General features: G+C 33.0%; 3 protein-coding genes across 4 annotated transcripts; 2 read left to right on the top strand and 1 right to left on the bottom strand.

Moving 5' to 3' along the window:
• Positions 1-399: 399 nt before the first annotated feature.
• On the top strand, positions 400-2,890 carry LOC102628205 (F-box protein At1g10780). Of its 2 annotated transcripts, XM_025095973.2 has the most exons (5): positions 400-692; positions 1,113-1,234; positions 1,331-1,855; positions 2,007-2,287; positions 2,377-2,890. In XM_025095973.2, the coding sequence occupies exons 2-5, from the start codon at positions 1,114-1,116 to the stop codon at positions 2,611-2,613; spliced, it is 1,164 nt and encodes a 387-aa protein (XP_024951741.2). In that variant the 5' UTR covers positions 400-692; position 1,113; the 3' UTR covers positions 2,614-2,890. The 2 variants fall into 2 exon arrangements, with proteins under 2 accessions (XP_024951741.2, XP_006471074.2); XM_006471011.4 differs by having other exon boundaries at positions 401-692; positions 1,113-1,855.
• Positions 2,891-3,712: 822 nt separating this feature from the next.
• On the bottom strand, positions 3,713-6,406 carry LOC102628704 (transmembrane emp24 domain-containing protein p24delta3-like). The gene is made up of 4 exons (XM_006471013.3): positions 6,077-6,406; positions 4,943-5,155; positions 4,107-4,183; positions 3,713-4,021 (listed from the first exon to the last, which is right to left on the bottom strand). The coding sequence occupies exons 1-4, from the start codon at positions 6,293-6,295 to the stop codon at positions 3,877-3,879; spliced, it is 654 nt and encodes a 217-aa protein (XP_006471076.2). The 5' UTR covers positions 6,296-6,406; the 3' UTR covers positions 3,713-3,876.
• Positions 6,407-9,317: 2,911 nt separating this feature from the next.
• Positions 9,318-10,064, top strand: LOC102628974 (uncharacterized). Its single transcript, XM_006471014.4, has one exon. The coding sequence runs from the start codon at positions 9,474-9,476 to the stop codon at positions 9,912-9,914; it is 441 nt and encodes a 146-aa protein (XP_006471077.2). The 5' UTR covers positions 9,318-9,473; the 3' UTR covers positions 9,915-10,064.
• Positions 10,065-11,934: the final 1,870 nt, after the last annotated feature.

The following is an 11,934-nucleotide window of genomic DNA, read 5'->3' as shown; positions in this document are numbered from 1 at the left end:
GGGTCATGCAAAATTCATAAAATTTTATAAAACAACTGTTCTTAATTCCGCATTAGCTCTTCTTCATTATTAACAAAGATAAACATGAATAAGTTACTCGTGTTGTAATGGTAGGACTCAATATAAATGAAAACTCCAAAAGCAAAGGACAATTTTGTTCGTTTTATAGGTCAGTGTTATTGCTAGCGATCATTTTTTTTATATAAACAGACAAAATAATGAACTCTTGTTAATATATTACTAAATTAGGGGGACCTATCTGATAAAAAATTTAGACCGTAGGAACGGTAACAAAATTCAAAATTTTGAAATCGCAAAGCCGAAAGCGGGCCTAGGCCAGGGCCGTTTCGACTTGTTTTTCAAGTTCGTGCCCGTTAGCGAGGGCTCAATTGAAAGCATTTTAAATTTTGAAAAACAACACAAAACCCCTCGAGCCCTTTGCGCAGTCGCGCTCCCTGCACAAAATTTTTTGAAAAATATTAAAAAAATAAGTCACAGATTCTCACTTTGATATTTTTCTTCTCTTTATATAAATAACAAATCAGGAATCTGTCTCTTCTTTCTCAGACTGAAAGAAATATAAAATATAAAAAAGCACAGGCCTCGGCTTTCAAATTTTTTGAAAATACTTCGTGAGGCCAGAGCTTAGATCTGTTTCTTTCTGTTTCGTTTCAAATTTATAACTGTTAACTGTAAGCTCTCCTCCATTTTCCTTTTTGCTACATTATACGTTTTAATTGTTTGTTTGAGCATTGAGGAAAATCTGTACATTTTGAGGCTTTAACGTGAATTTATGCAAATGGATTTTGTCTTTAGCTTTCGAATTGATGCATAGAATCTCTATTTTTCTTCCTCTGTGTATAATTTGTTTGAATTTCATGTGGGTTTTTCTTAAAATGTTTGATTCTCATCTGGGTTCTCTCAATTTTGTATCATTTATTAATTTATCTGAAGTTGGTTTCTAGTTAGTTGAAAGAAAAATCTCAGATTCAAGCTTATTTGAGTTGATTAATGTTCGTTAATTTAGTTACATTCTTTATTTTGACGTTAATTATTGCTTATTCTACAATACTTATTATTGACTGCAAACCGTTTGATTGCTGTCCTTACAGAATGGACTCGCTTCCAGATGCGATTGTTCAATACGTTTTATCACACATGAAAAATGCCAGGGACGTTGCAGTTTGTAACTGTGTATCCAAGAGATGGAAGGAATCGATTCCTTACCTTAAAAGTCTGTATTTTCCACGAAACTCTTTTGATAACCAGAGTTGTGATAACAGTCCTGATGACATTGTGCTGAAGATGATATATTCTATTGTTTGTTTAGAGGAGCTTGTCGTGTATACCCCATTCTCTAAGGCAGGCCTTGACTCGTGGCTAATGCTTGCTGGCTCTACCCTCAAACATCTAGAGCTTCGAATGGATAATCTTGCTGATTATCAAGGGTGCCTGGAGAACCCCTCGAAATTGGATTGCATTAGCAGAGCAAAAAATTTGGAGTCACTCAAGCTTTGGGGAGTGCTAATGGTTAGTTCTCCCAAGTGGGATGTTTTTCATAAGCTTCAGAACGTTGAAATTGTTGGTGCAAGACTGGAGGATCCAGCATTGTCCACTGCACTAAGGGCATGTCCTAATTTGACCAACTTGTTGCTGCTTGGCTGCGAAGGGGTCAGGTCAGTTTCGATTGAGTTGCCACATTTGGAGCAGTGTAAGCTGGATTTTTATGGCTTAGGTAACTGCTCACTTTCTGTTTCATGTCCGAAGATCCAATTCCTTGAGGTTCAAGGCTGTAGTTGGATTAGGGTTCAAGAGACAAACTGCTTGAGGAATCTGTCAATTTCCAATAATGCAGGTAATTTTCCTCATTTGGAGTTACTATGAACTTTAATATTGTTATTATTACTTTTCATTTCTCCTGAGTTCACTCCACAGATGCAAAGCAAAGTTTCCTGATTACTTTAATTATAACTGTAATTGATTATATGTTCCTGCAAATGCTGTAGGGAGGGTCTACATGGTCGATTTTGGAAAGCTTGTGGCTCTTGAGTCCTTGACCTTAAGAGGGGTTCAGTGGTGTTGGGATGCAATTAGCAAAATGCTTTATTGGGCAAGTGAGGTGAAGCATCTATACATGAAGGTTGAATTCACTGGGGACTTTGATACACTTCAGCCCTTTCCGGAGGTTGACTTCGTTGAATTCTTTAATAACCACCCTAAATTGCAGAAGTTTGATATCCATGGGGCAATGTTCGCTGCTCTTTGCCAAAAGAACAGCCTGAAAAATGTCAGTTGATGCTCTGCACTTTTGTGTAATATTCGCTCAAGTCAACCTTCTAGACTTCACATTGATAGATATATACTCTTTTTTTGCAGGTAGAATCAGGATTTGTGATTCCATGTCTGGAGGAGGTGGTGGTCACAGTAAGATCACCTTTAAATGCTGAACAGAAAATGAGCACTCTTGAGTCACTGTTGAAGTATGGGAAAAATTTGAAGACAATGGTAATACGAATTCTTCAAATGAAGAGCAGCCACAGCAGTTCAGATGATTTCTTTGACGAGATTTGCCGGTTTAGATGCATGAATCGCAAAATAGTTCGTATTGAATAGAGCCTACACAGGCCAATTGAATAGAGGCTACACGGGCCAATTCTTCTTTAATTTATCCCATTTCAGTTGACATTGTTTCCCTGATTTAGTAGTTTTGACTGCTGATTTGATTAAAACTTTAATCATTCTTTAATGATTGGTTTCACAACAACAATTTCTCCATGTTGTTTGCTTTTCTGTTTTGGTCATTGTAGTATTTAATTTTCAGGATCAAATAGCATACATAGTCGCAATTCTATGTCGCAAGCTAAGAGTAATCTAACAAGATGGAATAAAAGTGTACTCAGGTTATGATGAGTGATGACTTCATGCTGCCTGTTTTTGCATTCACTACAAAAGAGCTTTGGTTTAAATCTGTTTGAGTCACATCTAAGAGAGTTTTGGTTTACTGGCTTTTCACAGCCCTCGGGCCACTGTATACCTAGCTCACCTGACTGAGTTTTGACTTTTGAATCAACCAGCGGCCTCCATAGAAACCAATTTAAGTACTATATAATGCATTCTTCACTATTTGATTCCATGGCACAAAAGTTTCTTTACTCAAAATTACATTTTCACTACTTTGTAGTCAAATTTACATGGCACAAAAATCTCTATACGACTACATACGGTGATAAATGTAAATCCAATGTACTATTCTTGTGCCTCATGCTGTCCATTTTCACAAATTTTTCAATATGGTAATCAGCCTTGCATCGAGTGGTGGAGATTCTAGTGCACACAGTTACAGCTTCTTGATTAACCCCAAATAACCCTTTGTGTTAACCAAATGGTCAGTGCATAATTTGCCTCACAAATCAGGGATCAAATGCTTCAATTCACAACCCAGGGAAAAGTCACCGTTTTCCTGCTTTCAAAAGATCAGGACAACTCTACCATTGCCTACCATGGAGATTTCAATCTCATCTAGATTTATGAAAAAGAACTATTACAACAAATTCCATGGTGTGATGAAATTGATGACTTCTAGGTTCTAACCAGATAAAAACATACAGAATAAGGCTCCACTCGGAAGACCTATCATGTTTAACATATTTCTGCAATTGCAGTAATGACCACAAACTGAAGATCTATAAAAGAATAATTGAGTTTACACAAATTAAGAAATGAAGAATTGAATTTCTTACGTATCATATTGAAAGATGATTGCACAGTAAATGTACCAAAATTTCCTACTACAGTATTCATTTCTTCAGAAAAGGGGGGAAAAAAAGTGTTCTACAATTTGCTCTTTTAACAAGAAATATAATGTTAGAAGTGAATTTAGATAAGTTTCTTCTTCTGAAAGAATCGCTTCAAGTGCCACACCTGCACACCTGAAACCACAATGCAGACTCCCAAGGACATGAGACTGTACCATGCCACTCTGGAATTTGTTTTTTCACTTACTTCCCTCATCTCTGCTTCCCTGTAAGAATATCCCACATTAATTGCCATTAGCTTATTATTAAGAAGAAAACTTTTAATCACTTCCAACTACAAAACAAACTTACTTGGTCTTGAGATAAAGTAGATTCTCATGGATGGCCTCTACTGCCCCTTCAAGTTTCCTCAGTTCAAGCTCCACGCCCTACTTGTTAGCAATGCAAGACAAAATCATGCTTGGTCAAGAGTAATGACAAAAGGAAAGAATAAAATTTATAAGAAGGAAACTATGTGGGTAACTGGAAATTCTCCTGGTTGCTAAGCAAAATATAGTAAATAACATGAAATTCGTTATTAAACCTAAGTTTCTTCCCAAAAAAAAAAAAACCCTGTTATCAAGTTAAAGCACACACAATAATCAGAATTCAAAACTGTTGAGAACAATCCTTAGCACCTTATGAACAATGGAATCCAAAATAATGCTAAGACTTTGTCTCTATTAAATTGGAATTTCTCAAAAACATCAAAGCTTCTTCTGCTTAGTACAAGTATGGTAAAAATTATTACCACAACTCCTCTTCATTCATTCCTAACACCTGATGCTAATAAAATTTGGGAAGCTATGATAAACTCTTATTCAGGGAAGGGGGATGAGAGAAAGGGAAAAAAGTTCTGTCTGCACAGCCCATAAATCAGACTTAAGTTGTTTACCATAAAAAAAGACCCTACTGCTGTTAATGATGTACCAAGCTCTAGGTCATCCAAAATGCAGCTTTGTGCATCAGGTAGTAAAATTATACTAAAAGGGATGGCAGAAGAGCAGCTAAATAATAGTGACGCGATGTCTTTAACTGAAAATATTTTCTATACATCAAAATTTCAGACAATAGAAATTCAAATAAATATCGAAAACAAAGGATCTGATTCACTCTAAAGAAAACAAAAGGAAACTAAAACTACTCACTTCAAGTTTCTCTTTTCTTGCAACTGATTCCCAATCCTTAGCTGCAATTCCAGTTTTCCAGTCAATATTGACGCTTACATCTCCACCTCCTGGATTATGGCCATCCACCCAAAAACATGCCAGGTAGTTGCCAGCTTCATGAGTCGTGAAAGCAAACTGACCATATGTCACATTCTCCCTGTTGTGAAGATTGTTCCCATATGGTGATGTCACCTATCGTAAAACATGAAACATTTTCAGAAATTGATCACATAAAAAAAAAGGGAAAAAAAGGACGGAACAGCATTTCCTCACACGATTTCAAATAAACAAGAAGTTTCATTTAATCCATATTTCATTTACAAATGCTACAGAAAAATATAACTTATTTGTAAACAAAAGCATACTCTAATGGTCCAACTATAATTACAATGCCCATGACAAAATTAAGCTATTTTTGGAAGTGATTTAGCAGAAAGTGTTAACAAGTAAAACTACTTTTCGCAATAACCTCCTGGGTTTGCTTTTGGGAGAATGCAACCATCAAGTGCTTTAGCAACTTGAATTTCATTTTCTGAAGAATCATTCTATCAAATGATTATTTCGAAATCACTACATATTTATATGGTTATTTTGTAAAATCTGGAAGTTGTACAATTATTTTACAGTATTGCAGAACACTGATTCTAGCTCAAATTCGGATGCCCGGACATATTATTTTACAATGCTATACAACTCTGATTCTAGTTTAAATCCGGATTTTGTAAATCCGGACGTCTAGACCTGAGCGCCATGAAAATAAAATTTTTATCCATTTCAAACGAACACCACAAAATAAACACAACAGCATTTCTAGTTGTTTAAAGGTCTTTTTGCCGCTACTAAAAACACTCTGAAACACATCATTTGCGAGAAATAAACCAATTCCCTAACCAAACAAATTATTTTCTCAACAATCAATATTATAACTATACAAACTCATTTCTAGCTGATACACATTCATCACCAATCGACATAAACTCAACACACTGTCACTAAAAATTGCCGAAACCTAACCCTACAATTTGATCAAAATTTAAAAAAAGTCAAACTTTTCCAAAATAAAATTCCAACCTAAAATGATCCAAAACTACGAAATCGAAAAAATTCACACACCTTGACGGAGATGGTGGGGCTATGTGAGTGATCATCGGAAACGACGACGTAATCGGCCAAAACGACGACGTTGTTCTGGATTTCCTCCGACACGCATTTGGTTCCCGTCGCCGGTAGATTCAACCATATGGCGTCGCTCACTATAGCGTTAATCGTGAAATAGAAGGCAAAGAAGACAGGGAACAACACCTCCCCGTGCACGTTAGCAATCTTCGCCATGGCCAGATTCTGAGTTAATGATTGCGTCGGGTTTCGAAAACACTTTCGATTTCGATCTGTTTATCATGCAACAACAATTAAGTTGATTTTATTGGATGAGACTGTTATCGTCTAAGTCCTTAAATTCTTGTTTTTGCCCAATTAATGCATCGTTGATTATTTTTTGATCGTTTGGGTTCCCAAATTCTGCTGAAATGACAGCAATGCTCATTAGTCAATGGCGGTCATAATTTACAACTTTGATAGTAATTTCGTCATTCCATACAGTATGAGGGACCTACATGCTATAAATGGATAAATTGTGTTCTTATTTGTTAAAAAACATAAAATTTAGGACCTAGACGACAATCCACAACTAGAAAAATTTTCAACTCTAGCGCCGTGTTTCGTATTTAATTAAGGGTAATTTTTAAAAACCTCCCCTGAGGTTCGTGCTTGTTACAAGTAAATGGTGAGAATTTATTTATTTGTAAAACACCCTCTACCATCAGTTAACTTTAACATTAACCGTTAGTTGACTGTGCAAAGACAATATTACCCTTAACAACAATTTGTAGACCGAAATAACTAAAAAAAAATTTAAAATTATTGGCGCGAAAAGCACAAACCCTATTTTTTGACAATTTTATCCTTGTCAATTCCAAAGATTTACAATATCATAGGTAAAGATTATAACTATTTCATTTTCAAGTTTTTAATTTTATCTTTTTTGTAGAAACTTTAAGAAAATATCAATAATTTAAAGAGGATTTTTAAAATTTTTAATTTTATTTTTCTTGTAGGAACTTTAAGAAAATATCAATAATTTAAAGAGGATAAAATAGCCAATAATTTTATTTTTTTTTAGTTATTTCCGTCTACAAATTATTGTTAAGGGTAATATTATCTTTGCACAGTCAACTAACGGTCAATGTTAAAGTTAACTGACGGTAGGGGATTTTTTACAAATAAATAAATTCTCGTCATCTACTTGCAACAAGTCCAAACCTCAGGGTAAGTTTTTAAAAATTACCCATTTAATTAATGCTGCACGCTTCCTCAACTACCGAGTGGTTTTTAAGTTTTCTTTTTAATTTAGCTGTTATTTTAGTTTGATTCTTAAAAAAAGTGAGAGTTGAGACATTAGTTAGGGTTTTGCTCAGATAATATAACCATTCAACGCCTGTTTATAACTCCACCTTTTCAATGGGGTCGGCAAAGATAAAATTAGGGTGCAAATAGTAACTTACCAATAAAAGACAAATAGAACTTGAGCCTGTTTAGGAAGAAAACTAAATACGTAACCGCTTCGGGTTGGTTTAGAAATTTTAAAGGGACGGCCCAGTATGCTCATTATACGTCGTATGTAATGTGTCATGTCATCATAATCATACCATTCTAAGTTAGGTTTAAATTTTCAGATTTCAACATGGGTGTGGTGAGTTTGAAATCTAACTAATCTAAACCTCCACATTAGGTCGATTTTTTTACTGCAACATTTTCAATTTCATGGTTCTCAAGCCGATTAATATTAAATCAATTTTTCGATTTTTATAAATTTCAAACAGATAAAAGCATATTAAGTATTCGTATAGTTAATTACATTTGATGTCATACGACTTTCATTATCTTTTTTTTCTTAATTTACTGATTCCACTAAAAAGATCAACTTAATTAGATTATATGTTTTTTTATTCTTTTTAATACACTAATTATATAAGGAAAAAGAGTTAAGACTTTTTGTTGTTTGACTAAATTAATGTTTTAAAATATATCCAAACTCACTTAATTGTCAACCTTTTAGTTGATGACCATTTCATTTTTTGTGGTTGTTTGATGTAGGGAATATGAATATATTTAATTATTTAATTAAAGATATTCATATTTTTAAACATAATTAAATTTTTAAACTAATACACACACTTTTGGAGAACAATATTTCTAAGGGTATTTGAAACAGTAAAAATAAAATACATATATATAGTTTCGACTTTTTATTATCCAAAATATATATATTAATTTCAGATTTAATTTTTAATAAATTCTACTTGACAATTCCCTTGCTTTTTCTCATAATTAAAATAAAATTTTCAATTAGTTATGATTTAAATTTATTCAATTTATTCAATTAATTAAATAATTAAATATATTCATATTCTCAACATCAAACAATTATCAAGGATAAAATGACAAGATTAGCAAAACTTTTAACACTTAAGAGAATTTTAATGTATTTTAAAAATCAAGAAAACTTTGATTAAATAAGTCAAATAGCATGGAGTTTTACTCTTTCTCTCAATTCTATTGTAACCAAAAACATTCTTCTCAATAATTCACTTACCAAGCTGTGTCTAACAATCTTTTTTTAACATTATTCATATTCATTACATGATTGATTGTAAAATCTTCACCCAATTGCAGCAAAAGCAAGCTTAATTAACCAAAAGATAAGAAAATTGTAGAGTCAGAATTTGACAAATTCAAAGGAGTATGGTCCCACATTCCACTATACTGAAGATTCCTTTCAATGTATTAGATAAGAAAATCCATCCACATCTCCATCATCCCCATCACCAGATATAGAGAGTGGAAAAAAATTCTTCTTTTTCAATAATTTATCAAAAGAAAAAGAAACTCCAACGGTCCAATTCACACACACACACCCCATCTGGCCATGAAAGCACGAAGAAAATGAATTGCTTGATTATGATTAATTTTTAACAATTTATGTTCACATTTTAATGGGGGATAGATCAATTTAATTGCAAATATTTTCTCTAGGTAAATTAAAAAAAAAAAAGAAGCTTTAAATATTCATGAAGCAAGTTATAAAAATCCTCTAATACATATTCAAAATTTAATAGTTTATATTAATTTTATTAAAAACATAGGTGTGAGTGATTAAAAAAAACCACTTGATTAAAGTTGAAACTCATTTCACCTAGTTTACAAATAATAAAATTTTATAAACCTATCTAAACGGCTATGTATTTATTTATCTATCTATCTATATATATGTATTAATAATAAAACATTTTAGCAAAGGACTTTTGGGTGACCAATCTTTATATGATACTATTCTCCTCCCACCCACTTAACTTTTTTCATCTACTAACTTTTTTCATCTTCATTATTCTTCTCTAGATCTTGCATCTCCAATATTATTCTCTCAACACTCAAAAACTCAAAAATTAAAGCAATGGAAGCCCTAATTTCCCAGTTCACTTTCCTCTCAAACCAAGCTTGCCAAGACAAAGGCTTTGATCCGTATGCCATTGAGGACTTGATGAAACTGTTTGAGATCGAAGCATACAACTCGTGGGCAGCAGTGGAGCTCCAGCAAGAAAGAGAAGCCGAAGAAGCTGAAATCACCATGCAAAAGGCCGAAGATTATCTTGATTCGGCCATGGAAGACGCCATGGATGAGTTCAGAATGTTTGAGGAAGAAATGGTGAGAATCGAGAAAGAAGAATATGGTGGTTTGGTTGAGACGGCTGAGAAAGCTAGGAAGATGGGGAAGTTCATGGAAAAAGCAGCAACTTTTGCTTCCAACAAGTATATTGAGGCTGCCATGAATTCTGCTTCTGCTTCTATGAAAGCTGCTTTTAAGGGTGTTTCCAATAGGGTTCATCCTTCCTGATTTTTTTAGTATAAATTTGTGTCATGGTTTATGAAAATTGATTATGATCATTATTGAATACCATATGAGAATAATTTACTCATGTTTAATTTAAAGTTTTTGATTTCTGTAAATGCTAAATTCATCTCAATCTTATAGTTATTTTGATTATGAGGCAGCAATTTAAGTACATATATATATTAGTTTCTGGCTTGATTTAATAAGTTTATTATTTTCATTTAGTTTATTAACTTTTTCCTTCTAATAAATAACTTTCAAGCCACAATGCTATGATACTAAATAGAACTTAAAAATTTTAATTATAAATGTAATACTCTTGCACATTCAAGATAAAGTTTCATGGCGATCATCTCAATTAAAAGGACCAATTTGATTTATTTTAGAGAATAATACTATAGCCACAATCTAACATGGTATAACCCCAATAAGTAAATTAAAAAAAATTAAAATAAATGGAAAGTTTATAAAAATAACTAAATTTTTTTTCATTTTTCACATTTAATTCTTGAAACTTTTTCATATCATAACTAGTCAAACACAAGTTTTTTACCCTAAAATACCCTTGTTAGTTCAATTCCAAATTCTCTCCCTCTTTATCAAACTGAACGCAATTTTTCCCTCTTGAATCATCATTGGCAGCGGCGAACAGCGACGACAACGGTAAAAGTGAAATCCGATCAAATACAACCAAATCCATGCGGATCCAACACCAATTTGACACGATTCTAACAAAGTGAATTAAACCCTAAAACATAGGTAAGCTAATTGAAAGGAAATTGGTTTTGTAGAAGAATTGCATATTAGGTGTTTGATAAAATGTTTCTTAGATTGTTTATACTTTATTTTTGTATCACCAAGTGTTAAGAGGTGTTTGTTGACTTGATTTGGTCCGACAAGAGAGTTTCGATGCCATTGTATATTGGTGCAACAAGCGCCTATCGCACCTAATTTGTGCGACAACAATATACAATTTTTTTTTTAATGTTATATATCAAAATATGCTACATATTTTCTTTATTATGTTTCATAGTGTGTGTATATATATATAATAATAATAATAATAATAATAATTTCAGGCTTAATGGATTCAGTTGTACTTCAATTGTGTTATGATGGTTGGTGGGAGACGTTAATGGATGGCCGCATGGAGTATTTATTTCGATTAAATAAATAATAGTGGTTTGATGCACTATAAGATACCCACATTATGGACCCAATTTGAAATATGTGGCACATTATCCTTCACAATCTTCCAAAATTTTCCTCCTTTCGCTTTTACATTCGACTTAAGAGTTTATAAAATGTTCCCCTGCTATAAATTTAACCCAAAATTTTAAGTGTAATCATCTAATATTTAGTAATGTCAAAAGTAGTACTATACATCTACTAATACATATTATTTACAAGACGGGAATTGTCATTCAATAACGAATAAACTTCAGCAAAGTTTATTTTAGAACAAGCCATAGGCTTCCATTGCATGATGCGGGGAATCTTCTTCTTCGTTTTCACGACCCATACTGATGGCAGATCTCTGATTGTTTCGAAAATCCAATCATGCAACAATCAAAATGAGAAATGTATTAAAACTACCATTAAATATTTAACATTACCGAACTAATTAATCCAAAAAAAAAATCAACGCACCTAAACCCCAAACGTAAAACCATAAATATTGTACTTTTCAATTTTATGACTTGTCTTTTCCAACTGAGAGTTCTTAAATTTCTCGTCTCTGCCGGTCAATGCATTGTCAAGACTGTCGAATATCGTTTTCCACGACAAACGATCCCATGGATGATTTGAAAAGTGACATATATCATCTACTTCATTAAACAATGAGAAATTGATTTTACAGTGACTTTTTTTTCCCATTTAGAACTCTGTTCGCAAAATAAAATAGCGCGATCTTTAAGTGTATCAATGTTATCCATAACCTCGAAGTCCAACTCCTCAAATCTTGAGTTGAATTGATTAAGATTGATGTTGCGAAACAAACTATCAAAATACGTATTCAATA

Source organism: Citrus sinensis, chromosome 5 (genome assembly GCF_022201045.2).
Source record: "Citrus sinensis cultivar Valencia sweet orange chromosome 5, DVS_A1.0, whole genome shotgun sequence".
Lineage (NCBI taxonomy): Eukaryota > Viridiplantae > Streptophyta > Magnoliopsida > Sapindales > Rutaceae > Citrus > Citrus sinensis.
The sequence above is the reverse complement of the archived record's forward strand: the minus strand, read 5'-3'. Positions and strand labels throughout refer to the sequence as shown.

Bases quoted from the DNA above. Each gene is read 5' to 3' on its own strand.
- LOC102628974 (XM_006471014.4), top strand. From the start codon at position 9,474: ATGGAAGCCCTAATTTCCCAGTTCACTTTCCTCTCAAACCAAGCTTGC.
- LOC102628704 (XM_006471013.3), bottom strand. From the start codon at position 6,295: ATGGCGAAGATTGCTAACGTGCACGGGGAGGTGTTGTTCCCTGTCTTC. The intron at 5,156-6,076 runs GTGTGTGAATTT...GTTTTACGATAG, and splicing joins GCCCCACCATCTCCGTCAAG to GTGACATCACCATATGGGAA. The intron at 4,022-4,106 runs GTAAGTTTGTTT...ATATTCTTACAG, and splicing joins CTACTTTATCTCAAGACCAA to GGAAGCAGAGATGAGGGAAG.
- LOC102628205 (XM_006471011.4), top strand. From the start codon at position 1,114: ATGGACTCGCTTCCAGATGCGATTGTTCAATACGTTTTATCACACATG. The intron at 1,856-2,006 runs GTAATTTTCCTC...CAAATGCTGTAG, and splicing joins GTCAATTTCCAATAATGCAG to GGAGGGTCTACATGGTCGAT. The intron at 2,288-2,376 runs GTCAGTTGATGC...CTTTTTTTGCAG, and splicing joins AAAAGAACAGCCTGAAAAAT to GTAGAATCAGGATTTGTGAT.